General features: G+C 35.2%; 4 protein-coding genes and 1 long non-coding RNA gene across 5 annotated transcripts; 2 read left to right on the forward strand and 3 right to left on the reverse strand.

Annotated features, from left to right (window-relative positions):
- Positions 1-18: 18 nt before the first annotated feature.
- Positions 19-12,035, forward strand: LOC111796537 (vam6/Vps39-like protein). Its single transcript, XM_023679202.1, has 12 exons — positions 19-561; positions 927-1,138; positions 3,712-3,843; positions 3,925-4,068; positions 4,343-4,455; positions 6,329-6,737; positions 7,091-7,420; positions 7,895-8,116; positions 8,330-8,572; positions 8,737-9,189; positions 9,951-10,049; positions 11,523-12,035. Exons 1-12 carry the CDS (start codon positions 120-122, stop codon positions 11,724-11,726), a joined length of 3,003 nt encoding a protein of 1,000 aa, XP_023534970.1. The 5' UTR covers positions 19-119; the 3' UTR covers positions 11,727-12,035.
- Positions 12,036-13,227: 1,192 nt separating this feature from the next.
- Positions 13,228-15,797, reverse strand: LOC111808487 (anthocyanidin 3-O-glucosyltransferase 5-like). Its single transcript, XM_023694492.1, has 3 exons — positions 14,818-15,797; positions 13,565-14,004; positions 13,228-13,396 (listed from the first exon to the last, which is right to left on the reverse strand). The coding sequence occupies exons 1-3, from the start codon at positions 15,730-15,732 to the stop codon at positions 13,327-13,329; spliced, it is 1,425 nt and encodes a 474-aa protein (XP_023550260.1). The 5' UTR covers positions 15,733-15,797; the 3' UTR covers positions 13,228-13,326.
- A 427-nt stretch (positions 15,798-16,224) lies between these two features.
- On the forward strand, positions 16,225-20,526 carry LOC111811365 (protein HEAT INTOLERANT 4-like). Its single transcript, XM_023698177.1, has 14 exons — positions 16,225-16,662; positions 17,089-17,127; positions 17,215-17,268; positions 17,364-17,427; positions 17,594-17,652; positions 18,023-18,147; positions 18,231-18,290; positions 18,423-18,481; positions 18,732-18,811; positions 19,009-19,047; positions 19,184-19,246; positions 19,327-19,374; positions 19,459-19,587; positions 20,169-20,526. Exons 1-14 carry the CDS (start codon positions 16,513-16,515, stop codon positions 20,214-20,216), a joined length of 1,017 nt encoding a protein of 338 aa, XP_023553945.1. The 5' UTR covers positions 16,225-16,512; the 3' UTR covers positions 20,217-20,526.
- On the reverse strand, positions 20,465-20,802 carry LOC111811374. Its single transcript, XR_002817536.1, has 2 exons — positions 20,595-20,802; positions 20,465-20,520 (listed from the first exon to the last, which is right to left on the reverse strand). It is a non-coding gene; the product is annotated as an uncharacterized LOC111811374 (long non-coding RNA).
- Positions 20,803-21,413: 611 nt separating this feature from the next.
- LOC111810177 (nuclear transcription factor Y subunit B-2-like) lies at positions 21,414-22,227 on the reverse strand. Its single transcript, XM_023696785.1, has one exon. It carries the CDS (start codon positions 22,150-22,152, stop codon positions 21,454-21,456), a length of 699 nt encoding a protein of 232 aa, XP_023552553.1. The 5' UTR covers positions 22,153-22,227; the 3' UTR covers positions 21,414-21,453.
- Positions 22,228-24,013: the final 1,786 nt, after the last annotated feature.

The following is a 24,013-nucleotide window of genomic DNA, read 5'->3' on the forward strand; positions in this document are numbered from 1 at the left end:
TTGATTTTTCGCCTTCATTTCGCGGGATTATTTGCCAAAAGAAAAGGAAAGAAAATGAACTCAGGTGTATTTGATTTGTTGAGAACGACAATCGAAGATGTTCTAATTGACAAGACGAGATGGTGCATAGTGCTTACGATTCCTTCGAGCTATTCAAGGATAATCCTTCGAAGATCGAATCGATCCAGTCTTACGGCTCCAAGCTTTTCATCGGTTGCTCAGATGGATCTCTTCGTATTTACTCCCCGGTATCCTCCGCCCCCGACCGTTCTCTGTCGTCTGATTTCCACTCGATGTCGATGGAGCTGCAAAAGGAACCTTATGTACTGGAGAAGAACGTGAAGGGATTTTCCCGGAGATCTTTGGTGTCGATGAAGGTCATTGATTCGAGGGAGCTCCTTTTGACTCTCTCTGAATCAATCGCGTTTCACAAACTTCCCAATTTGGAGACTCTTGCCGTAATAACCAAGGCCAAGGGTGCCAATACGTATTCCTGGGACGATCGTCGAGGCTTCTTGTGCTTCGCGAGGCAAAAGAGGGTCTGTATTTTCAGGCATGACGGTAATTATCTATGCACTCAATGTTTTTTTTTTCTTTTTCCAGCCAGTTCGTAGACTTCGAGTTTGAATTGAATTTAGCTTAGAAAAAGCGGCANTCTTTTTTTCCAGCCAGTTCGCAGACTTCGAGTTTGAATTGAATTTAGCTTAGAAAAAGCGGCATTTCAGCTTTTGATATTTTAGTTCGTGGAATAGATTTAACCTTTCACAGTTTCTAGTCATGGAGTCTCAATTCGTGATCTTTTACGTTTGTTCGGTTACTCGGCAGTTTGAAGGAACATTTGCCAAGATTTCAATATAAAAGTTACCCATTTTGGAGTTATAATTAGAGTTTTTGGCAAGGAAGTTTAGATACTTTTGGCATTGTAGGGGGACGGGGATTCGTGGAGGTTAAAGAATTTGGTGTCCCTGACACAGTGAAGTCAATGTCTTGGTGTGGAGAAAATATATGTTTGGGAATTAAAAGAGAATACGTGATATTAAATGCTACCAGCGGCACATTGACTGATGTATTTCCTTCTGGGAGGTTGGCCCCGCCTTTGGTAGTCTCGCTACCTTCTGGAGAACTTCTCCTTGGAAAGGTATGTATTGATCCTGTAATTCACACTTTAAATTCCGCTGCTTAGGTGTTTTCTCTGAAAAAAAAAAAAGAAAGTTTATGCTATACAAAGTGGAGAATTAAAGCACCGATAACCATAGAATAGAAGGGATCAGTTTAAGTGATGAAACATGAAATCTTATACCTTCTTAGAATTGCGGCTTTGAACTCGATACTCTCTTCAGAAACGCTTGAATTATGGGCCTCTCTTGATCCCTTAATGCCACATTTCTATGCCAGCCACTCGCATATTTCTCTGTGCGACTTTATTGTTTGTATATACGAAAAGAAATATTATTATATTTTAAACTTCTCAGTTTAGTTAGTTCGCTGAAGGTGATCTTTGGTAATATGTGGAAGAGAGGAGACAATGAAAATATATGTATAATGCTATGATGACTGCATAAGCGATTGATGGAGGTGCATTTGGAATGGAACTGAAAAGAACCAAAAGTACATGCCTTTGTAGGAAACAGGTTTCACTGAACATATGAAATTTCAAGGAGGCAGGGAGCCTCAACTCAAATCAAGCAAGATTACAATTTCCAAAAAAAAAAAAAAAAAAAAAAAAAAAAAANGTTTCTCTTCATTTTGAAAGATAAAAAAGATTTCTCTTCACTATTAATTATTCTTCCATTTTTTTTAATCAAATGATTAGCAAAAAGTTCTAATTAGCTACAGTTTGTAAAAAAAAAAGAAAAAAAAAAAGAAGAAACCAGCTGAAAGGGTGACCTACAATAGTAAATAAAAATGAGTTGATTGATGCTCCTGGGGTGGAAAATTTGCCAATTAAAAGGAAGGACAATGTGGTTCCAGAACTGAGCAGAAGAGGGGCAGGAAAAAAGGAGATGCCTTTTGAATCCCTTATTACTTTTTGCATATAAACCACCCAGATGGTAGGGTGCCGACCGTGACATTCATATCAATTAAATAATGCTTACGAGTATGATTGTGATGCATTTGAAAGATGACTTATGAGAAGAGAATGGAGGATCATGCAGTAAAGGTTGGGAGAATGGAAGTCTTTTCATCACAGTTGTATTTCATATATAATATATATTTATATTTTTACAGAAAGCCAAAGTAGAATGAGAGGTAGAGTGAAATGAAGTTTTTAAAATCTGGAAATCAGAATAAGTATACTGCTGCGCTGCACCAAATGATACTCCTATACAAATTATTCATGCTTGAGATGCACTTTTTGTAGCAGACAAGTGGGCTTGTTTGCTGCTATGCTAATTCTAGTCCAGCAGTTAGCTCATATTTCAAACTNGAAGTTTAGATACTTTTGGCATTGTAGGGGGACGGGGATTCGTGGAGGTTAAAGAATTTGGTGTCCCTGACACAGTGAAGTCAATGTCTTGGTGTGGAGAAAATATATGTTTGGGAATTAAAAGAGAATACGTGATATTAAATGCTACCAGCGGCACATTGACTGATGTATTTCCTTCTGGGAGGTTGGCCCCGCCTTTGGTAGTCTCGCTACCTTCTGGAGAACTTCTCCTTGGAAAGGTATGTATTGATCCTGTAATTCACACTTTAAATTCCGCTGCTTAGGTGTTTTCTCTGAAAAAAAAAAAAAAGAAGAAAGTTTATGCTATACAAAGTGGAGAATTAAAGCACCGATAACCATAGAATAGAAGGGATCAGTTTAAGTGATGAAACATGAAATCTTATACCTTCTTAGAATTGCGGCTTTGAACTCGATACTCTCTTCAGAAACGCTTGAATTATGGGCCTCTCTTGATCCCTTAATGCCACATTTCTATGCCAGCCACTCGCATATTTCTCTGTGCGACTTTATTGTTTGTATATACGAAAAGAAATATTATTATATTTTAAACTTCTCAGTTTAGTTAGTTCGCTGAAGGTGATCTTTGGTAATATGTGGAAGAGAGGAGACAATGAAAATATATGTATAATGCTATGATGACTGCATAAGCGATTGATGGAGGTGCATTTGGAATGGAACTGAAAAGAACCAAAAGTACATGCCTTTGTAGGAAACAGGTTTCACTGAACATATGAAATTTCAAGGAGGCAGGGAGCCTCAACTCAAATCAAGCAAGATTACAATTTCCAAAAAAAAAAAAAAAAAAAAAAAAAAAAAANATGCTTACGAGTATGATTGTGATGCATTTGAAAGATGACTTATGAGAAGAGAATGGAGGATCATGCAGTAAAGGTTGGGAGAATGGAAGTCTTTTCATCACAGTTGTATTTCATATATAATATATATTTATATTTTTACAGAAAGCCAAAGTAGAATGAGAGGTAGAGTGAAATGAAGTTTTTAAAATCTGGAAATCAGAATAAGTATACTGCTGCGCTGCACCAAATGATACTCCTATACAAATTATTCATGCTTGAGATGCACTTTTTGTAGCAGACAAGTGGGCTTGTTTGCTGCTATGCTAATTCTAGTCCAGCAGTTAGCTCATATTTCAAACTCAGTTGATGTCGGATTTAAATTGAAAACAAAAATAATATTGTATAACATTCGTAGTAATTTTCCTTACACATTTATGGAATAGATGCTTTATGTCTCACTTTTAGGATAATATTGGTGTTTTCGTGGACCAAAATGGGAAACTTCTTCAAGAAGGTCGTATTTGTTGGTCAGAGGCACCTTCTGTCGTTGTCGTACAGAATCCCTATGCAGTTGCTTTGTTGCCAAGATATATTGAGGTATCTTTGATCCACTGTGAGCAATTTAAAACACTTCATTATTGAAATCTTTACATATGCTTCCGTTATTTAAATTTGCAGATTCGGTCTCTCCGGTCGCCATACTCATTGATACAAACCATTGTCCTTCGAAATGGTCGGCACCTTATTGACAGTAAGCATGCTTCGGTTGTTGGATTAGACAATTCTGCCTACGGCCTCTTTCCTGTGCCTCTTGGTGCACAGGTGAGCTTCAGCTCATGTACAAGATTGTGTTAATTGTAGTTTTGGGTGTCTGTGTCCATGTTGATTGTCAAAAGGGAAAAAATATGTACAAAATTAGATTGTTTTATGATTTGAGTAGATAAAGTAGTTTCAGTATTTTTGGCACTTTCATCTACATTGTGTTATTAAATAGATTTAAAGGATTATTATTTAGTTTATGTGCTCCAAAATCTGGATATAGCACAAACATCTTGCTCAGAGGTTTATGTTTAAGAAGCTGTCTTTTGGGCTGCAGATTGTACAATTAACAGCATCTGGCAACTTTGAGGAAGCGTTGGCTTTGTGCAAATTGCTTCCACCTGAAGATTCAATCCTCCGATCGGCCAAGGAGAGTTCAATTCATATTAGGTTAGTAAGACAAATCACCAATTAACTCAAAGCTTAAGCTGATATGTTACGGTAAATTTAATATTATATCAACACTCTAATACTCTCAAATTCAATATTAATTGGGAGAAGAAATTACTTTATAGTGGTTCCAATACAGGACCTCCTGCTTTAATATCATGTTAAATCACATATTAGCCCAAAAGCTTAAGCTGATAGGTTACAATAAATTTAATATTATATCAACACTCTAATACGTCCCCGCACTTGTGGGCTTGAAAATTTATTGAACATCTAGCAAGTGGAATTCCATTTAATTGGGGGAGGAAATGACTTTACAGTGGTTTGAACATGGGACCTCCTGTTTTAAAACCGCATTAAATCACCTATTAATTCAAAAACTTAATCTAATACCTACAGTTGTGATTTTTCTTTTTCCCATTTTAGCAGTGGCAGCATGTTTGGTAATTATCATCTTAATTTTTCTTTTTCTTTTTTGATAGGAAACGTTATTAATTTTTTATTCCACATTTGAAAAGTACAAAAGGACCTGGTCCAAATACCCAAACACCAAAGCTTAAATGAGGAGCTCAAATTGGAACAAACCAATAAAAAGTTGTAGTTACCAATTATAGACAGTGTATGTTAAGCAGAGGAAAAACGTTTCAGGTGTATCCCTGATTTTCTCCCAATCTCCATTCTCTGTACATCATTAAAAATTCTCTTATTTCTATCTAACCAAACATCTCAAAGCACAACTATGACTACAATAGTCCATGGAAACTTTGAATCATCACTAGTTAGCCTAGTGGTCAATAAGGGTCAATGTAGATAATAAAGGGCTTAAAGGAAGTTGATTCAAGTCACGGTAGTCTTTTACCTATGATTTAATATCTTACGAGTTTCCTTGACAACCAAACACACTAGGATCAAGCAGTTTCCTATAATAACAAAGTGCCCACAACAGACACTAGCGGATGTAAAAGATATATATAGTCCATGGAAAATTTAGCTTAAAAACTTATGTCCACGCAGCATCACTTATTCTCATGTAACTCTTTGGTCACCCAAGGGAAACACCATTTCAGCCCAAAAGATTGAGTAATTTTTTTTCAACATTTTTAGCTGAGGAGCACTGACCAAAATTATTCTTTGGATTCCATTCCTTTCTCCTGCCAATTATACACATGTTTGGAGTAAAGGCACCTTAGGATGATGTTCTTTTTTCTGCCACATTCTTTCAGCTCTATTAACTCCACCCTAATTGGCTGACCATAAAAGAATTTATATGTTTAGGGTTCTCTTGTTTCCAACTAGACTTAGTCAAGTAGCTTTACGAGACGCTAGTGTTAGTAGTAAGGTGTGGATTGCAGATTTGCGGAAGAAGGTACTTGACCCTTTTGTACTCCATCTTCCAATGCCCCTTTTGTTGATGAGCTGAATATCATTAATCATCTTTGATACAAAATCAAAGGTACCGAGGAAGTTCTAAAATCAAATGATACAAATTCAAAGGCACCAATAAAACTATAATACAATTGAAACTTGTTACTTAAAATGTTGAAATGAAGATCTCCTCCTTTTGGTTGACCCATGTAGTATTTATTATGTGCTTGTTTGAAGCATATCAATCTTCCTTCATCATTCAAATTTTTTCAAACCTGCAGCAGGCAGCAGCAACCCGCCATCCTCCTGCCACATTGCACACAGCAAAGTTTTTTGATATCATGTTACTTTACTTTTATGCTATATGAGCATAGTTTGGAACATGCTACATTGCCTTATTGCTGTTAGTATTTAGTTACTTCTAAGAGAACTTTACAAGACCTTTCAATGTTGTTTCCAATAACTTCTGTTAGAAATTATTTTAAATATATTTTGTCTTATATTTCAGATATGCTCACTATCTTTTTGATAATGGGAGCTATGAGGAGGCAATGGAACATTTTTTGGCATCTCAAGTTGATATAACCTATGTGCTTCCCTTTTATCCTTCACTTGTACTTCCTAAGACAACTTTGATCACTGAAACAGAGAAATTGATGGATATGACTTTGGATGATCCTCATCTTTCAAGAGTTTCTTCAGATTTTTCTGACGACATGGAGTCACCTCCACACCAGCTACTGGAATCTGATGAGCACTCGACATTGGAGTCAAAAAAAATGAACCATAATACTCTCATGGCTTTAATCAAGTTCTTGCAGAAGAAAAGGCACAATATTATCGAAAAGGCCACTGCTGAAGGGACAGAAGAGGTAGTTTTAGATGCTGTTGGAGACCGGTATAAGAAATCTTACAAGGTGAAGTCCTGATGTATGTTGCGTCTATTTATTTATTTTTGACTGTGAGACCATGTTCTGGTATGAATTTTGATTGTGAATCTGTGATTTCATTTTCTTAGTCCTGTAAAGTGGTTGAGATTCCTTTAGATAAAAGCGTATTAAGATGATTTCAAATGTTTGGATCTTATATTTATGCTGTTTTCCCTTGTCTATGGAAGATGTCAAGAGAAAAAGTATGTTGGTCATATAAACTGGTGATCTAGATAAATTTGTCATGAGAAGACATTTTTGTGAATTTAATGTTGATAGGTTTTATAAAATACATGTCAATGACTCAAATTTAATGATCATAAATTAACGTTGGTTTGCAGGCACGAGCGAACGTCCCTATCAGCTCAGGTGCTAGGGAGATGGCAGCAATACTAGATACAGCGCTACTTCAAGCTCTGCTTTTTACTGGACAATCATTCGCGGCTTTGGAATTATTAAAAGGCCCAAATTACTGTGACATTAAAATATGTGAAGAGATCCTTCAGGAAAATAATCATTATTCCGCTCTGTTAGAGCTGTATAAGTGCAATTCCATGCATCGTGAAGCTCTAAAAATTTTGCATCAACTAGTGGAAGAGTCAAAAGCCAACAAATCTCAACCTGAACCTATCCAAATGTTCAAACCTGAAATGATCATTGACTATCTTAAGGTAAGTTTTCACAACCACTTGAAGAAGACGCTTACTTTTGATGGAATTTTTAGTGTCAAATGCACGATATTTTCATTAGGTAACTATAGTGGCTGGATTTAGATTGTAGATTATTTTAATGTTTTAAAGGGTTTTGTGATTTATAATTTGGATATACGATTCGGTTGTTCAGCTTCTAGTGAGACAGTGATTCCATATCCCTATGGCCTACGAAGATAAAACTGTTACTAAATCTTTATGATCTGAGTCTAGAACCACCTTAGGCGTTTTTCTGTACCCAACCCCTAACTCCTCAAGTTTACCTGTCCCAAGGCTGTATGATATGCCATAATTTTTTTAATTGATTAGTGGAAGATTCTTCTCTATTAACTACTATTGAACTTATTATTTTAGGGCAAAAAAGAAAAAAAAAAATTCTTTTTCTCTGGCATTAGCTATAGTATCTAATTTTGTTTGACACAATTTTTCATACAGACACTTTGTGGAACTGATCCCATGCTGGTTCTAGAATTCTCGATGCCCATTCTCGAAAGCTGTCCCACACAAACTATTGAGCTCTTTCTTTCAGGAAATATTCCTGCAGACTTGGTCAATTCCTATTTGAAGCAGCATGCTCCTAACTTGCAGGGAAGATATTTGGAACTTATGCTTGCAATGAACGAGAGTTCTATTTCTGGAAATCTCCAGAATGAAATGGTAAGCACATGTAGAGCTGCTTTGTGAGTTTGATAGGACTTTATTTCATGTCCTTACACATGACGTTACCATTTTCCATTCATGATATAAGAGTTACCAAAACAGTACGTGCAAGCAACCCAAGCTGATCTTTTGTACTTTCTGTTAATTGGATCTAATGGCAGCCTTTCATTAATTCCAAATGGTACTAATGGTCAAAATTATGCCTTGCAGCTTCAAATATATCTTTCAGAAGTTCTTGAATGGTATGCAGATTTAACTGCTCAACATAAATGGGATGAAAAAACTTACTCCTCCACTAGAAAGAAGTTGTTGTCTGCTTTGGAGACAATCTCAGGGTATCATCCGGAGGTTCTATTGAAACGTCTTCCTTCAGATGCATTATATGAAGAGCGAGCAATCTTATTAGGGAAAATGAACCAACATGAGCTTGCCTTATCTCTATATGTTCACAAGGTACCTTCGAATGTTTGAACTAGATTTGCATCGTAGACTCTCTCTTTGTTGCAGTTAGCAGCAGTTGCAAATAGCTTTCATTTTTTTGTTTCTGTAGTTCTGTTATCTACCATGTCTTTTATACTAATTCAAAACAGTAAAGTATTTTTCTTCATTTATTCTAGATCCATGTTCCTGAGTTGGCACTGTCCTACTGTGATCGAGTTTATGAATCTGTAGCTTACCAGCAATCAACAAAATCTTCTGGCAATATATACCTGATTCTTCTACAAATATACCTCAACCCCCGTAGAACAACAAAAAATTTCGAAAAGAGAATTACTAACTTAACATCTCCTCAAAATATGGGCACTCCCAAAATCGGGTCAGGTCCTTCATTCAAGGTTAAAGGAGGCCGTGCAGCAAAAAAAATTGTAGCAATAGAAGGTGCAGAAAACACGAAAATTAGCCTTAGTAAAACTGACAGTGGCAGGACTGATGGCGACACAGATGAAACTTGTGAAGAAGGTAGTTCACCAATTATGCTTGATGAGGCTTTGGATTTGTTGAGCCAAAGATGGGACAGAATTAATGGAGCGCAGGCACTCAAACTTCTACCAAAGGAAACAAAGTTACAGGTACGCTTTCTGTCGTTAGACATCTTACGAAAAGATTAACTAGAAAAAGTACTAGGACTCACCCCATGCTTATGATTGTGAGCCTAATTGATTTCATCTTAGCTCAAATTATTTGTGGATGTAACTGTCTCTGATTTAAATTAAACCATTTTAAACAGTTCTCAACCTAATCCCTGCCGATCTGTATCTTTCAAGTTGAAAAAGATAATTTAGCCAAAATTGTTTCTTCTTTTTAACGCACCAATAATTAAATAATAATGAACTCGTATAAAAAAAAAAATTTACACTTATTGATTTCATGTATTAGTTTACCAATAATATTCTATAGTTGAAAATTGGTTTAGAAGAACATAGATATGTNATTACACTTATTGATTTCATGTATTAGTTTACCAATAGTATTCTATAGTTGAAAATTGGTTTAGAAGAACATAGATATGTAGAAAATAAGAAAATCTTAAATGACTGATTTTATCTATCAAGGTTACAAGAGGTTGAGAGGGACTACACGGTTTCTTTCCTTTAAGCCTTCTTCATGTTATAGACCATAGATATAGATTGTAATTTAACAATATTTTTACAACTTCACATAAAAATTTGAATTAATTAAATACTATGTTTGTAATTGGTTAGAACTAAAAGAAGTTTGAAAAGAAATCTAAATTTCTCTTCTTAAAACTTTTATATCTAATACAGAACGATGTTTCCAAACTTCATTCTTTGTAGTTTCATCACTAGCTTTCTTTCACCCTAAAATGCAGAACTTGCTTCAATTTCTTGGACCACTTTTGAGGAAATCGAGTGAGGCGTACAGGAACTCTTCAGTGATAAAGAGTTTGCGACAGAGTGAAAACTTACAGGTATGCACCACAAGAAGCAAAATTAGTTTTTGAATGATGCCATTGCGCATCATATCACAGTTCTCATCCCAGATTGGACATCTTGATTTCACTATTTGTATATATTCTTGCATTGTTTGATTGGCTTGTTACCTTTCTAATCACATGGTAATCTGTTGAACTTGATCGGCTTTCATTTAGATGATAAGAAGAAACGCTACAAGAAATTAACCTCAAATCTTCCAAATGTCAGTCGTGTGGTAATCTATCGAATAGTATCTTAACACGGTAGATCCTTCTATTTAGAGGCGAAAGGGAAATTTTACAAGAAAGGAACCTCAAACTTCCCTCATGACAGGTGCTTTTAGAAGACATTTAGAGGTGCTGCCATCCCTATCTGTTGATCTAACTTCTACAAGATTTTCAACACTTTTAGCGTCTGCCTCTCCCTCTCCCTCTCCCTCTCCCTCTCAATCTTTCATGTCAATTATTGGCTAAAAATGTAAAATGGACTCGAAACTACTTTCTCCCACCCCTCTCCAACTATTCATCTCAACCGCTCAAATTCTATGTTAGTCGTACTTCTAGTTTTGTTTCCTCTTTAACGGGATTATTCTCTTAGATCTTCTACATCCTCCCACGGTTGGACATCTATCCTTTGGATTCAAAGTTCTAACTTTTTGGTAGAAGGTATAATGCCTAAACCCCATTAAGTTTAGGTGCACTCCTTTTAATCTAAACAGTACTTTGAACTGATCCTCTGCCTCTTCCAATCCGACCTGTTTTGGTTTTCTCAAACTTTTTTTTTATTATCCTGATTTTTTTTTTCAACAATGTGGGGTGGGGGATTTGAACTTTTGTTCTTTTAATCAAGGATATATGTTTTAAACATATCGATTTTATGTTCCATGTAGAGTTGTTGATTACTCTCGTTCTCGCCTTCCTTCCCCGTTCACCCCCAACGATCATCCCNTTTATTATCCTGATTTTTTTTTTCAACAATGTGGGGGTGGGGGATTTGAACTTTTGTTCTTTTAATCAAGGATATATGTTTTAAACATATCGATTTTATGTTCCATGTAGAGTTGTTGATTACTCTCGTTCTCGCCTTCCTTCCCCGTTCACCCCCAACGATCATCCCAATATGTTGCTATAACAAATTTACTCCTGCAACTAAGTGACATGAAATGGATCAGGGTCAGTGTCAGCCACTCTCTAAATTGAGATTCTTCCTCAGTGATATTGAATAGTTGATCTGGAGTTCTAACATATAATACCATATTGTTTCATTATATTGTATCATATCTGACCTATTCTTACCATACTTCATGTGAAACAATTTGATTCAGGTGTTATAGTTTGTGCCTCGCATTCTAAGGTAATTTTGATGTGGAATAAAATTATGAACAGGTNTGTGAAACAATTTGATTCAGGTGTTATAGTTTGTGCCTCGTATTCTAAGGTAATTTTGATGTGGAATAAAATTATGAACAGGTGAGGGACGATCTCTATGAACAAAGGAAACCCGAAATAAAAGTAACCAGCAATAGCGTGTGCTCCCTTTGCAATAAGAAAATAGGGACGAGCGTTTTCGCGGTCTATCCAACTGGGATAACCCTTGTACATTTTGTCTGCTTTAGAGACTCACAGAGCATGAAGGCTGTGTCCAAAGGTTCGCCAATAAGGAAGCGTACATAGTGATGTAAGGGCTTCTCCCTTTTTAGCTATCAATAACAAAATGAAGCTCTAACAGACTCAGGCGTCAAGGAGGGTGACTGCTGGTGTGGAGAACTTGGAAAGTGGCTTGGAGAGTGTTTATTTGCCATTCATGGGATTGGTTTTTTGGGTGCATTTATATATTATAGTTTTTTTTCTTCAATTGGGTGAAGAATGGGAGGTTGTATTTATACGAGGGTTTTGATTATGCCTTGAATGAAAGAGCACAAAATCCTAATTTTACTGTGATAAATGTCATGCAATCAAGTAATTGCTTTATTTAAGCAAAAATATCGTTTTTTTAATGAAGCAATAAATTANGTAATCAAGTAATTGCTTCATTTAAGCAAAAATATCGTTTTTTTAATGAAGCAATAAATTATTATTAAATAATTCTATGATTAAATATATGTTTTAGTTTTAATCTTGGAATGTTTTTGTTAATTTAGTCTCTATTGTTTAAAATGTTTTTTTTTTTTTTTTTTTTTNTTTTTTTTTTTTTTTTTTTTTTTTTTTTTTAACTAGTTCCAAACTAATCAAATTTATTGGTGAAGGCTACAGCTGGCTGTTGATAAACCTACGAGTAAAATTTAGACGAAAAAGTTACTTCACATGGTAGAATTTCTAAATTTTTTTAGTATATTATGAACTGATTTTATTTTCTTTTATTAAATAAAAAATGCTAACATATAAAATAATGAAATAATGAAATTTTTTTGTAGAAAATATTTGAAGTCAGCTACTAAAAAAAATGAACATTTTCGGAGAGGGTATTAGCAGTCGGACACTAATAAATGGGTTATTCAATTTCTTGTACTTAGTTCAAATAATTTGGGGTTGTTATCATTATTATCTGTATTATGGAATGCCTTATTTTGTATTATTTCAACTTTATGAGCTAAGTCTATGTGNTCGGACACTAATAAATGGGTTATTCAATTTCTTGTACTTAGTTCAAATAATTTGGGGTTGTTATCATTATTATCTGTATTATGGAATGTCTTATTTTGTATTATTTCAACTTTATGAGCTAAGTCTATGTGGTCTATGTGCCATTAGTGAATCAACCATTAATTGAACGAAATACCTAAATTAACTCCCTTATAAAAGTATAAGAATTTAATAGACGGTGTAAATTAATTTTTGGCTTATAGATTCATTATTTTAATTATTTTTTAATAACATCAAAAAGTTATTTTAATTTTTTTGAAAAATAATTTTCTGTCAGTTGGGTATCCTTCATGCATTCTCCTTGTTTGTCATTTTCGTTTTCACATTATTAGAGGTGAAATAACTGACCTGACCATCTGCCACGTTTAGTTACGAGCCTGCCAGCTTCGCGGTGCGTCTATAATTCAATCCTGGCCGTTGAATTATAATTATAACAATATAGAATAAATTAGGTTACATAATTTCTCCACATCTTATAATTATAACATCNAACCTAAATCATAAGAATAAATTAGGTTACATAATTTCTCCACATCTTATAATTATAACATCCTGCATTATTCATATCATAGAATTATAATTTTTTCTTAAAAAAGTAAAAAGAAAAAGAAAAAGAAAAAAGGTTTTAAACTTATCCCGTACGGCCAAAAAGTTTCACAACTCGAGCAAAGTTCTCGTACGACGAGCCTCCTTGCGCACAGGCCTTTTCTGCGCTTCGNCCTGCATTATTCATATCATAGAATTATAATTTTTTCTTAAAAAAGTAACAAAAAAAAGAAAAAGAAAAAAGGTTTTAAACTTATCCCGTACGGCCAAAAAGTTTCACAACTCGAGCAAAGTTCTGGTACGACGAGCCTCCTTGCGCACAGGCCTTTTCTGCGCTTCGTTGAAGTTCCTTAACCTTCGTTCTTATGGCTTTCCCTTCTTCATCCTCCTCCGCCATTATCTTCCTCACCATCGCCGCAATCTCCTCCCTCCCGATCACCGCATTCCCTGGCAGCTCCTTCGGCCGCACCGCTACCCCCATCTCATCCGCCAGCATCGTGGCGTTCATCCTCTGCTCCGCGTACAACGGCCACACTATCATCGGAACTCCCTTCGTAATCCCTTCCAATGATGAGTTCCATCCGCCGTGCGTGAAAAATCCCCCCACTGCCGGACTCCCCAGCACCGCCGTCTGCTCCGCCCACATCGACACCAGAAACCCCACCTCGCTAGTCCGCTCCAAAAACCCCTCCGGCAAATATCTCGCCTCTGATTGGTCCTCACTCCCATCCCCTGTCGTGAAAAACATCGCATCCGACCTCACCTGTAAGATAAAATATTGAATAATTGTGCCCAACACTTCAAATTTTCACTTTTTTTCGTTGGAACTTTAAATTTTTTATATAAACATAAATTAATTAAAACAAGGATATTAATATTTTATATAGTCCTAAATAATCTTTTTTACTCTTTCTAATTTTTTAAAATCACCCATCAAATTATTTTTCATCTTCTATTTTAATAAAAAAAAAATCCAAATAAAAATGAAAATTTACAAAGTTTAGGATATTTTAAATAATTCAAATTTTAATTNTAAATTTTTTATATAAACATAAATTAATTAAAACAAGGATATTAATATTTTATATAGTCCTGAATAATCTTTTTTACTCTTTCTAATTTTTTAAAATCACCCATCAAATTATTTTTCATCTTTTATTTTAATAAAAAAAATCCAAATAAAAATGAAATTTTACAAAGTTTAGGATATTTTAAATAATTCAAATTTTAATTAATACTAATAAGCATAAATTTCTTGTTTGGTTTATTAACACATTAAAAATTTTAATTTTGGTTTTTTTTTTTTTTTTTTTTTTTTTTTTTTTTTTTTTTTTNTATTAACACATAGTAAAAATTTTAATTTTGGTTTTTTTTGAGATTATAATGAATTGACTAATTAAACTATATTCCTTCAAATAAATAAATAAGTTTGGTTTTTTTTTTTTTTTTTTTTTTTTTATTTTTGTTGAGATTATAATGAATTGACTAATTAAACTATATTCCTTCAAATAAATAAATAAATAAGTTTGGATTTTATTTATTTTTACTCCAAGATCGAAAGCTGATTAACGTTTACCGTGGGCGGCCGGACCACCCAAACAAATCTCTGCCGACTCAACTCCAAGCCATGAGCCATTTCCGTCATTTGCTCAAACGACAACGTTCCGCCGCTGCCGAACGACACGTAAATCACCGACTTCCCGGGCTGCTTCCTCAACCAGTTGAACAGCTCGCTCGAGCCGTCTTTCCCAGAGCCGAAATGCCGCACGATCGGTCCGATCGAGTAAACCGGCGCCTTCATCACTCGACCCAACAGACTCCGATCTTTAAACGATGCGAGTGTGCGACCTTGCAACTCATCCCACGAATTAACCAAAACGCCGTGGCTCGACGCTATTGCCATCCCCACTTTCACGTACTCATAGTACTGGGATTCGGTCCGGTCCAGCATCGGGTCTACGACGTCGCATGGCCGGACCGGTTCGCATCCAGGGATTTGAAGCGGTTTTTTCTGGTCCACGTACTGCCCGACGATTTGCTTGTCGAGAACCTGGGCGTAAATGGTCAAGGCTAAAAACCATGCATTAGAGGCGACGAAGACGTATTTGGCCATGTGGAACTCGTCGGCGACGGCGAAGGCCTCGGTGGAGAAGATGTCTGCAATGAGGGCGGATGGGCGGGAGGTGAGAGCAGAGATGGCCGATCGGAGAGCCGGGACGTGGCGGCGCATGGTGATGGCAAGGCGGCCAACGACAGTGGAATCGGTGACGTCGGACATGTCAGCCGGTGGGAGTTCGACGACAGTAAAGAGGCCAGTAGCCTCGGCGGCGGCAACGACGTTATTTTCGGCGGAGGAGGAGTGGGAGGTGACGAGGAAAACAGTGAGGGTGAGGTGGTGGCGCGTGGAGAGTCGCGTGGCGAGCTCGAGAGAGGGGAAGAGGTGGCCCATCCCGGGGCTTGAGATGAGAGCGACGTGGGTTGGGGAGTCCATGGAGAAATGGAAGAAGGGTAGAGCGACTTTAGATGTTACCACAAACTGTATGTATACTCACGTATGCGGAGGCTGAATCACGCGCCCAAATTGGCGCCAGCTATGCCGGACCTCGTTTTTGGGCCTGGATTTGGACGCCTACTGTTGGGCCTAGGCCCACAATTTTGTTTTCAAAATTTGTTGATGAATGTGTATTTTTTTCGCCAAATTTCTAAAATTGAATGCTGTTTAAAAGTTAAATTAATAATTGTAAGAATTGTACAATAGATATTTGAAAATAGAAAAAGTATTTAAAATAAATATTTTAAACAAATTTAAAATTTAAAAAATGAATTAATTTATTAGAAATAAATTTAAAATTGATATCTTATAGAAAAAGTTATTTGTAATTTAAAAGGAATACAAAGTAATTGAAATGGAAAAAAAAAAAAAAAAAANGTGTGTAGGCGGTCTCTGTTTTTATGTGTGTGAAGAGTGAAAATGGAAATTGAACAAAAGTTTTGAAATAATTTTGGATTTGAAGCTATAGACGTCCCGCCTATCTGCGGCAGAAAGGAAGGGACCATCCGCGTTGATCTTACGCTCAGTAATCCCTAATTCCAAAACCCTATCTTTCTCTCTCCATCTTTCTTCTCCCTCTTCATTCCCAATTTCGAATCCGGATCCTTCGCTTTCAATCGGCCGCACCGCCCACTTCCTTCTTCTTCTTCTTCTTCTTCTTCTTCTTCTTCTTCTTCTTCTTCGCACTCTCTTCTGTTTTCCAGCTGAGCTCCCAACGAAATGAGGAAAGGTACTAAGAGGAAGGCAACTCGGAAGGAAGACCATAAACCCGCTCAACCTAAGCCCAAAGAAGTTCCTTCTCGAACCAAGCGGATCAAGGTCCCCAAACCCGAATCCGAACCCGAATACTTCGAGGACCAACGCAACTTGGTATTCTATATTCTACACCATTTCTGCTACTGCTCTACCTCTTGTTCTCTGCCTCTATCGAGTCTTGCGTTAGTCTTGGTTGTTATGTTATGGGATTTATTGTATCTCTTTCCTGGGTTTTCAATTTTCACTATCATCAGTTATTACATTCCCCGCTTTTTTATTTCCTGAAAAATTGAGCTGTATAATTTTTTTTGTGGGGATGGTTTCGTTTGCTCTTTTGGGTTTCTTGAATAATCTCGTATTGCAGCTTGGTTTTTATTTCATAAGCTATTGGAATCAGATGCTTATTTTATTATTACTATTATTATGTAATTTGACAATACCTGAATTGGGGTACTTTTTGGAGCTTTTTGAGTGTATGTGGATTGCCAATTGGTAGTTTGTTGCTTCTTCTGATTTACGAAGAACTATTATTAAATGCAGGAAGATCTGTGGAAAGCAGCATTTCCTGTTGGGACAGAGGTTTGGCATAAACCACAGTGCTGGTTTCTTTTTATCATATCTCTTATTGTTCTGTTGCTTATACATATACACGTTCTTTTATTTCAGTGGGATCAATTGGACTCCGTTTATCAATTTAACTGGAATTTCTCAAATTTAGAAGTGAGTTTGAGAACCTCTCAAGGTTCAATTTTGGTTTATTTTTTACAAAAATTATTTATTAGAATTGGTGATATAATAATTGCAATTATTGTCAGGATGCATTTGAAGAGGGAGGAAAGTTGTACGGTGAGAAAGTTTATCTTTTCGGCTGTACAGAGCGTAAGTAGCTTAACTGATAAAAGAATCTTATTCTATATTTTTTAACATGAGCAAGTCGATTTCATTAGGGTCTAGTATATTGTTCCAACCCTTTAAAAGCTTCTTTTTCCTTGCCTTTTTTTTGTTTTTGTTTGTAGTCTAATTATGCTGATTCCTGTTTGTGCAGCTCAATTGGTTCCTTACAAGGGTGAAAATAAAGTTACTGTCATACCTGCTGTGGTGGCTGTAAGTCATTATATTTATTAATTTTTGTATATGGTGTTGATTGTTATTTGTTTTTATTCAAAGACAAAGGCTTCTAGAAATGACTAGTTAGTGGGTTTTGATCCAGGTGTTAAGACAGCCTTAAATTTTTTTGCCTCTTTTATTTTCTTCTTCACTGTACATGGTGTTTACAATGTTTTCATTTTCCTTTATTCAATACCACTGGCCTTTTCCATGGTTTTTGTTAGTTGCCCATGTTAATTGACCGACCACCATATTACAAATACCAAATTAAAGAAGTTGTTGACTTATTATTACTTTTCTCATTTGTTAACATTCACCGCATTACCATGGAATTGGAATTAAAGTAGTGGTTTTTCTGGTTGTACAGGTTGTATCTCCTTTCCCACCTTCTGATAAAATTGGCATCAACTCTGTTCAAAGAGAGGCTGAAGAGATAGTACCCATGAAACAAATGAAGATGGACTGGGTTCCTTATATTCCTCTGGAGAAAAGGTGTTAATTTGTGAATCTTTCTTAGCATCTTTTAGATTCCAACTCTGGTTTATATTTGACCATGAAATCTGATTCCTCTTCAGAGATAGCCAAGTCGATAAGTTGAAATCTCAAATATTCATCCTCAGTTGCACTCAGAGAAGGTACGAATATGAATGACCTTCCACTTCTATTTTGCAGCCACTTACAATTTCACAATCCCTTATATCTTTTATATACTACTCTTCAACAAAAATTTGGACATGGTGTGATGCTTGTGCGAATTGTTTCTGCAGAGCTGCTTTGAAGCATTTGAAAATAGATCGTGTCAAGAAATACGAGTATTGCTTACCCTGTAAGTTTTTGATTAATTAGGTAGTTAATTATATGATTGGCGTTTTATTCGATGAGAAGGGAAGAGCTGAAAGCTCTTGGGAGGAGAAAGTGGAATGCTTTCTAAAGAGGATTAGTGATATCTAGTTGTAGTTTTCCACCCCACACTTTTAGTACCACTGATATTTGGTGTCATCAAGATAATCCGGCTAATGGTTATCATTGAAGTCTATACAAGTTTGTCATATCTCATGCATTTACTTTTCTGGCAGATTTTTACCAGCCCTTTAAGGAAGATGAAATTGAACAAAGCACCGAGGTTCCAATTATTTTTCCAATCGACCCGAAACCAGTAAGGTTTTTAATCCTTGCTGTTTTAAAAAGGCTCATGAATGCGTAGTGTGTAGGGAAAAGATTAGTTGAGCATTCTTGTTTACAATCTGAAATTATATGCTTATATTTTCAGATTTTGATGCCCATTTGGATTAGGATGATCATGCAGGGGAACTGCAAATCTATATGTAAGTTTAACTCTTTTGTTATCTGCAGGTTTTCTGTGAGTTTGATTGGGAATTAGATGAACTCGAGGTACAAGATATTAATTCAAATGACTGTCTTGGTTATTATCTTTCAATAGTTTAGGTTGCTGTTCGTTTCTGAGAACTTTCTTGAGGGAAATTCCCATAGAATTTTATGTTTATGCATTGTTTTCACAAATCTTCAGGAGTTCACGGATAAGTTGATTGAGGAGGAAGAGTTACCAGAAAATCAAAAGGATGCTTTCAAGGTATTAGTTTGTCAAGTGTTGCAGCCAAGGAAGCTATTTTATCCTTATAAAACCATAAATGATTATGCTTGATTTTTTAGGCTTTCGTGAAGGAGAAAGTAAGAGAGGCCAAAAAAGCTAATAGGGAGGTAAACATCGTTAGTTATATTGTTATAATTACGTTTGTAATGAGTAACAATTACGTCAAGGTCTTATATTCGGTTTTCTTTCAGGCTAGGGAAGCACGTAAAAAGGCGATCGAGGAAATGAGCAAAGAAACTAAAGAAGCATTCGAGAAGATGAAATTTTACAAGTTTTACCCTGTACAAACATCCGATACACCCGACATATCCAATGTCAAGGTAGGATTAACTCAGCTTTTAAGCGTCTTGGTTAATGATGAGTGAGAAGTGTTTGAACTTGAACTGAATTTTTGATAAACCTCGATCTTATTTATCAATAATGGCTATGGGACTACAAATTATTAGAGAGCTTCCCATCTCTCCCAATACCAAATTGAAGGAAGGTGACCAAACGCCTACTCCTTATTAGATAACATTCTATAGCTATAAAGTTGGTACCTCTTAGTAACCTAATTGCTTCCCCTCCTTACTTATTTAGACTCAAGGCTATATATATAACCAGCATGGATTGACCTCTTGACCTAATGGTTAGTGTAGTTCATTGTCAATAATAAAATAAATGGCTTAAAGGAAAAGATTCAAATCATTGATGGCTAACCTGTTGCGGAATAAGATTCAGTAGTTGAGAAAACTTGGGAGTTTTTGTGATAACCATATGTAGGGGAGGGGGTAAGGTAATTGTCCCCTGAGATTAGTTGACCTGAAAATCATGTATATCAACTTCACTCATTATTTCACTGATATATTCCTCCAAATCTTAAAAGGTTATTTTCTCTCACATAATATCTTTGGCTTTCCAGGCTTCATTTATTAATAGGTACTATGGAAAGGCTCACGAAGTTCTGTGATCTCAAACCACGGCTGTCTCGAGATAGAAATTTATATGAAGCTCCTTTCAGGTCCAAATTTAGCTCAACATGTAAAGGTACTGCTTCTGTTGAATCCCGAAAATGGTGACGCCAATGCCTTTCAACTGATTTCATCAATCGAGCGAGAAAAATGACGGGATCTAGAAAGAACAGTAGCCTTCAAAATCTGTAGAAGATAGCCTGCTGTATTATTTAGGGTCATGCTTTTGTTCTTCAATCGTTTTTTCTTTGTTCCTTCTTTTTCTAAACTTCTTTTTCATTAGCAAACAAAAGGGCATAGAACCTCACTTACTCTNTTTTCTTTTGTTCCTTCTTTTTCTAAACTTCTTTTCATTAGCAAACAAAAGGGCATAGAACCTCACTTACTCTTAGTTGGAATATGTCGATGTAGTTGTGTTAATTATTTCATCTCGTCAGTTTTGTTTGTGTAACCATAGTTCGAGTTCTTCATCCTCCGAGAACAAATTATGTTACCTATTTCATTGTGCTTGAAATGTCATTACACATTTTTCAGTTTCGAAAGACTTATATCATTCCATTTGTCAAATAATTTAATTATGTTCATATCTATTGAATAAATTATGTTACTTTTTTAGAACTGTGCTGAGGACTTGTTCTCAAGTTAAGGATTTTCATTGCTAATTATNACTATGTTCATATCTATTGAATAAATTATGTTACTTTTTTAGAACTGTGTTGAGGACTTGTTCTCAAGTTAAGGATTTTCATTGCTAATTATTCACTATAATTTTTTTTTATTAGTAATATTTTTACAGTTTAGCTATATTTAAATCAACAAACTATTATATAATATATCTGGAATATTTTTGATAAGAAAAGTAGTGCAACAAGGCAAGCAAAGTAAGTACCTAGAGACCAAGAAATTAAATGTGAATGTGATTAGAATAAAGGTCAAATAGCATAATATATTATGACATTACCACTCTTACTTTAAACTATTCATTGTAGATTCAAATCCCACATCCCATCACTTTTATAACAATAAAATTTAAATATAATTCTCTCTAAAATCTCTCCATAAAACCATACTCTTTTAACTCTTTAAATCCTACCATCAATTCCAATTTATTTATTAGACTATGATAAATTCTCATTAATATATTCTAAATTTGACATGGAAATTCAAAAAAAAAAAAGAAAAAAAGATCTTTCATTTTGTTCTTCTTTCGAGTATATATAAATATATATAATCAAATCACCAACCAGAGCTCTGTTGAAGATGAGCCGCCATAGCTCGACCTCGATTTCCTTCATTTTCATGGACTGCACTCAAATTGAAACCCCTTAAATTTTCCCCAAATCCAACGCCATCGATTATATGGTAACTCTTTTGATTTCCTTGATGATGGTTGTGATTATGATTATGAGCCCCGAGTGAATAAAACCCAGAATTTAAATTCTGAAAATCCATCACGGAATTGGCCGATTTCCCGCCAATAATCGGTTCGGCTGGACAGACCGCCGCCGTGGATTTTGCAGGAGACGGGGAGTGATCGTCCTGTCTGGCCAAAGAATGCTTCTCCTCCTCTGTTTCTCTGTATTTGTTGAGGTAAGTCTTCAAAGTGGTGACATAATTTTCGAATCCCAGAGTGGTCATGGCCCAGAGCAAATCGTCGCCGTTGATCGTCTTCCGTTTTTCCCTTTGGCACTTGTCCGAGGCCTCACCGGTGATGAAGCTGATGAACTCCGACACGCATTCTTGTACGGTCTCTTTCGCCTCTTTCGAGATTTTCGCGTTCGGCGGAAGGGATTTTTTCATTATTCGGCTCACGTTTGCGATCGGAAGGAAACGGTCTTGTTCTTTCGTGGAGCTGTCTGAGATGTTGCCAGAGGTGGGGCTGCCGACGGGACTGCTGTTGGTGGCGGTGGTGGGGTTTCGCTTGTGGCCGTTCATGGCGGTAGAGTTTGGCCGGAATTTGAAGGCGGAGGGGGGGTTTTCGTGGTGGTGGTGGTGGAAGGTCGGTTTGAAGTGGGGATTTTAAAGGTGGAGGAAGGAAAGAGAGGAGAAAATTAAATTAATAGGAAAGGCGGTTTGATTTTGACAGAAAATGGAGAAAGAAAAAGAAATATAAGGAATGTTTCTTTAATTTCTTTCCTTTTAATTTTCCCTTTTTTTTTTTTTTTATAATTATTATTATTATTATTGAGAACAACATACAGCCTTTCACTTTTTAGTTGAAAATATTATTAGAAATGAAATTAATAAAAATATCATTTGAAATTATTTATGAACTTCCAAAAATTTCATACCTCTAAATTTATGAATTTTAAAAAATAAAAAATAAAAATGATCTCACCTTCTCCTATAAAAATATTAGTATTTTGTTTTAAAAAATACTTTTAATTTTTAAATGTTTTATTAATATCTTTAAAAAATTAAAAAATTATTTTATTAATATCTTTAAAAAAATTCTCTCTGGCTAATTATAAACTTCATATCAGACTATTTCTTTAAAATTATCTTAAGTTGAAGAAAAATTTAATTTAAAATTTCTACTTCTCTTGGAAATTACTCATAAATGAGAGGGTTCGAAATGAAATAAAGAGATAAGTCAGTATAGAAATCACGTGAAATTAAAAGAGAGAGAAGAAATCAAATAAGAATTTAATCGTTGAAGTATAAATGAACCGTTTTTATGTTAACGTACGATTGACCACAACAGTTTAAACGTTTTTTTTATTATTTTTTAAAGTTCATGAATGCTTGTAAAATTAAGTGAAAATAGATATAAACTATTCTTTTCCATGAGACGAAGAAAGTAAATCAAAGGAAGTCACTTGGAATAATTAAAAGGCTTTCTTTTGACCAAAACCTCGCCTCTTCACGTCCACTTCTCCTTTTATCTCTTCAAATTCCAACTCCTTTCCTATCAATAATATCGGTTCGTCCCATCAAAGTTTTAAACTATTTAGGCGGTTCTTTAATCTAATTAGCATAAACTTTTAAACTCGATTATACTAAATTATCATATGTCATTTCAATGAACTTGCACATCAAGATTTGATCTCAGCATTTCTCGATCTACTTTCAAGAGTGAATACATATTTATCTTCACTTATATGCTTCTTAGAAAGAAAAAAAAAAAATTAAGCAGTCACATAGCATAAGATTGCTTCAATTGAGGGGATGTTTAATTTTAGAGTTTTTATGATAAAACCATCAAAAAGAAAAAGTGCAGTCCAAAATCACTTTCATTCAAATGTAATATAGTTTCATTCGTATACCTTTTTTTTACTCAAACATCACATATTATAATAACAAGAGGTTCAGATTTGGATTCGTGCATGCATCGTTGAGATATAAAGAGTGAGAATGTGAGATTTGGGTTAAGTAAAAAGAGAAATGTCAAAAGGATTCACTTTTTGGTGACAAGTTTGATGGGTGTAAATTGTTCATCCAAATTGGTGGGGGCCGAAAATTCTTATGTTCAAATTAAATGGTTGCCTTAGCTTTGAATTTCTTGGGTATTATTTATACACCCAAGCTTTGAAATGACAATTCCTCTTTTTATCATTTTAATTTTCTTTTTATCCTACCTGTTATATTCAATTATTAGCAAAATTAAATAAATAAATATATATTTCCACGTCATCTACTGATTTGTTTGTGCATTTGCCATTTGGCGTGAAGAGGCATGTTCGACTCTTCAATTTTCAATCTCTAAAAATATTGATAAAAATAAAATAAATTATTTAAAGGGGTAAACAATTGCAGGCCTTCCTCTATTTTCTTATTTTATTTTTATTTTATTTAT

Source organism: Cucurbita pepo, chromosome LG01, assembly GCF_002806865.2.
Source record: "Cucurbita pepo subsp. pepo cultivar mu-cu-16 chromosome LG01, ASM280686v2, whole genome shotgun sequence".
Classification (NCBI taxonomy): domain Eukaryota; kingdom Viridiplantae; phylum Streptophyta; class Magnoliopsida; order Cucurbitales; family Cucurbitaceae; genus Cucurbita; species Cucurbita pepo.

Coding starts and splice junctions, on each gene's coding strand:
- LOC111808487 (XM_023694492.1), bottom strand. CDS start 15,732: ATGGACTCCCCAACCCACGTCGCTCTCATCTCAAGCCCCGGGATGGGC. Junction 14,005..14,817: donor GGGTGGTCCGGCCGCCCACG/GTAAACGTTAAT, acceptor TTTATCTTACAG/GTGAGGTCGGATGCGATGTT. Junction 13,397..13,564: donor CAACGAAGCGCAGAAAAGGC/CTGTGCGCAAGG, acceptor CGCAGAAAAGGC/CTGTGCGCAAGGAGGCTCGT.
- LOC111811365 (XM_023698177.1), top strand. CDS start 16,513: ATGAGGAAAGGTACTAAGAGGAAGGCAACTCGGAAGGAAGACCATAAA. Junction 17,128..17,214: donor CATTTCCTGTTGGGACAGAG/GTTTGGCATAAA, acceptor CTTTTATTTCAG/TGGGATCAATTGGACTCCGT. Junction 19,588..20,168: donor CCGACATATCCAATGTCAAG/GTAGGATTAACT, acceptor TTGGCTTTCCAG/GCTTCATTTATTAATAGGTA.
- LOC111796537 (XM_023679202.1), top strand. CDS start 120: ATGGTGCATAGTGCTTACGATTCCTTCGAGCTATTCAAGGATAATCCT. Junction 3,844..3,924: donor TGTTGCCAAGATATATTGAG/GTATCTTTGATC, acceptor TTAAATTTGCAG/ATTCGGTCTCTCCGGTCGCC. Junction 4,069..4,342: donor CTGTGCCTCTTGGTGCACAG/GTGAGCTTCAGC, acceptor TTTGGGCTGCAG/ATTGTACAATTAACAGCATC.
- LOC111810177 (XM_023696785.1), bottom strand. CDS start 22,152: ATGAACGGCCACAAGCGAAACCCCACCACCGCCACCAACAGCAGTCCC.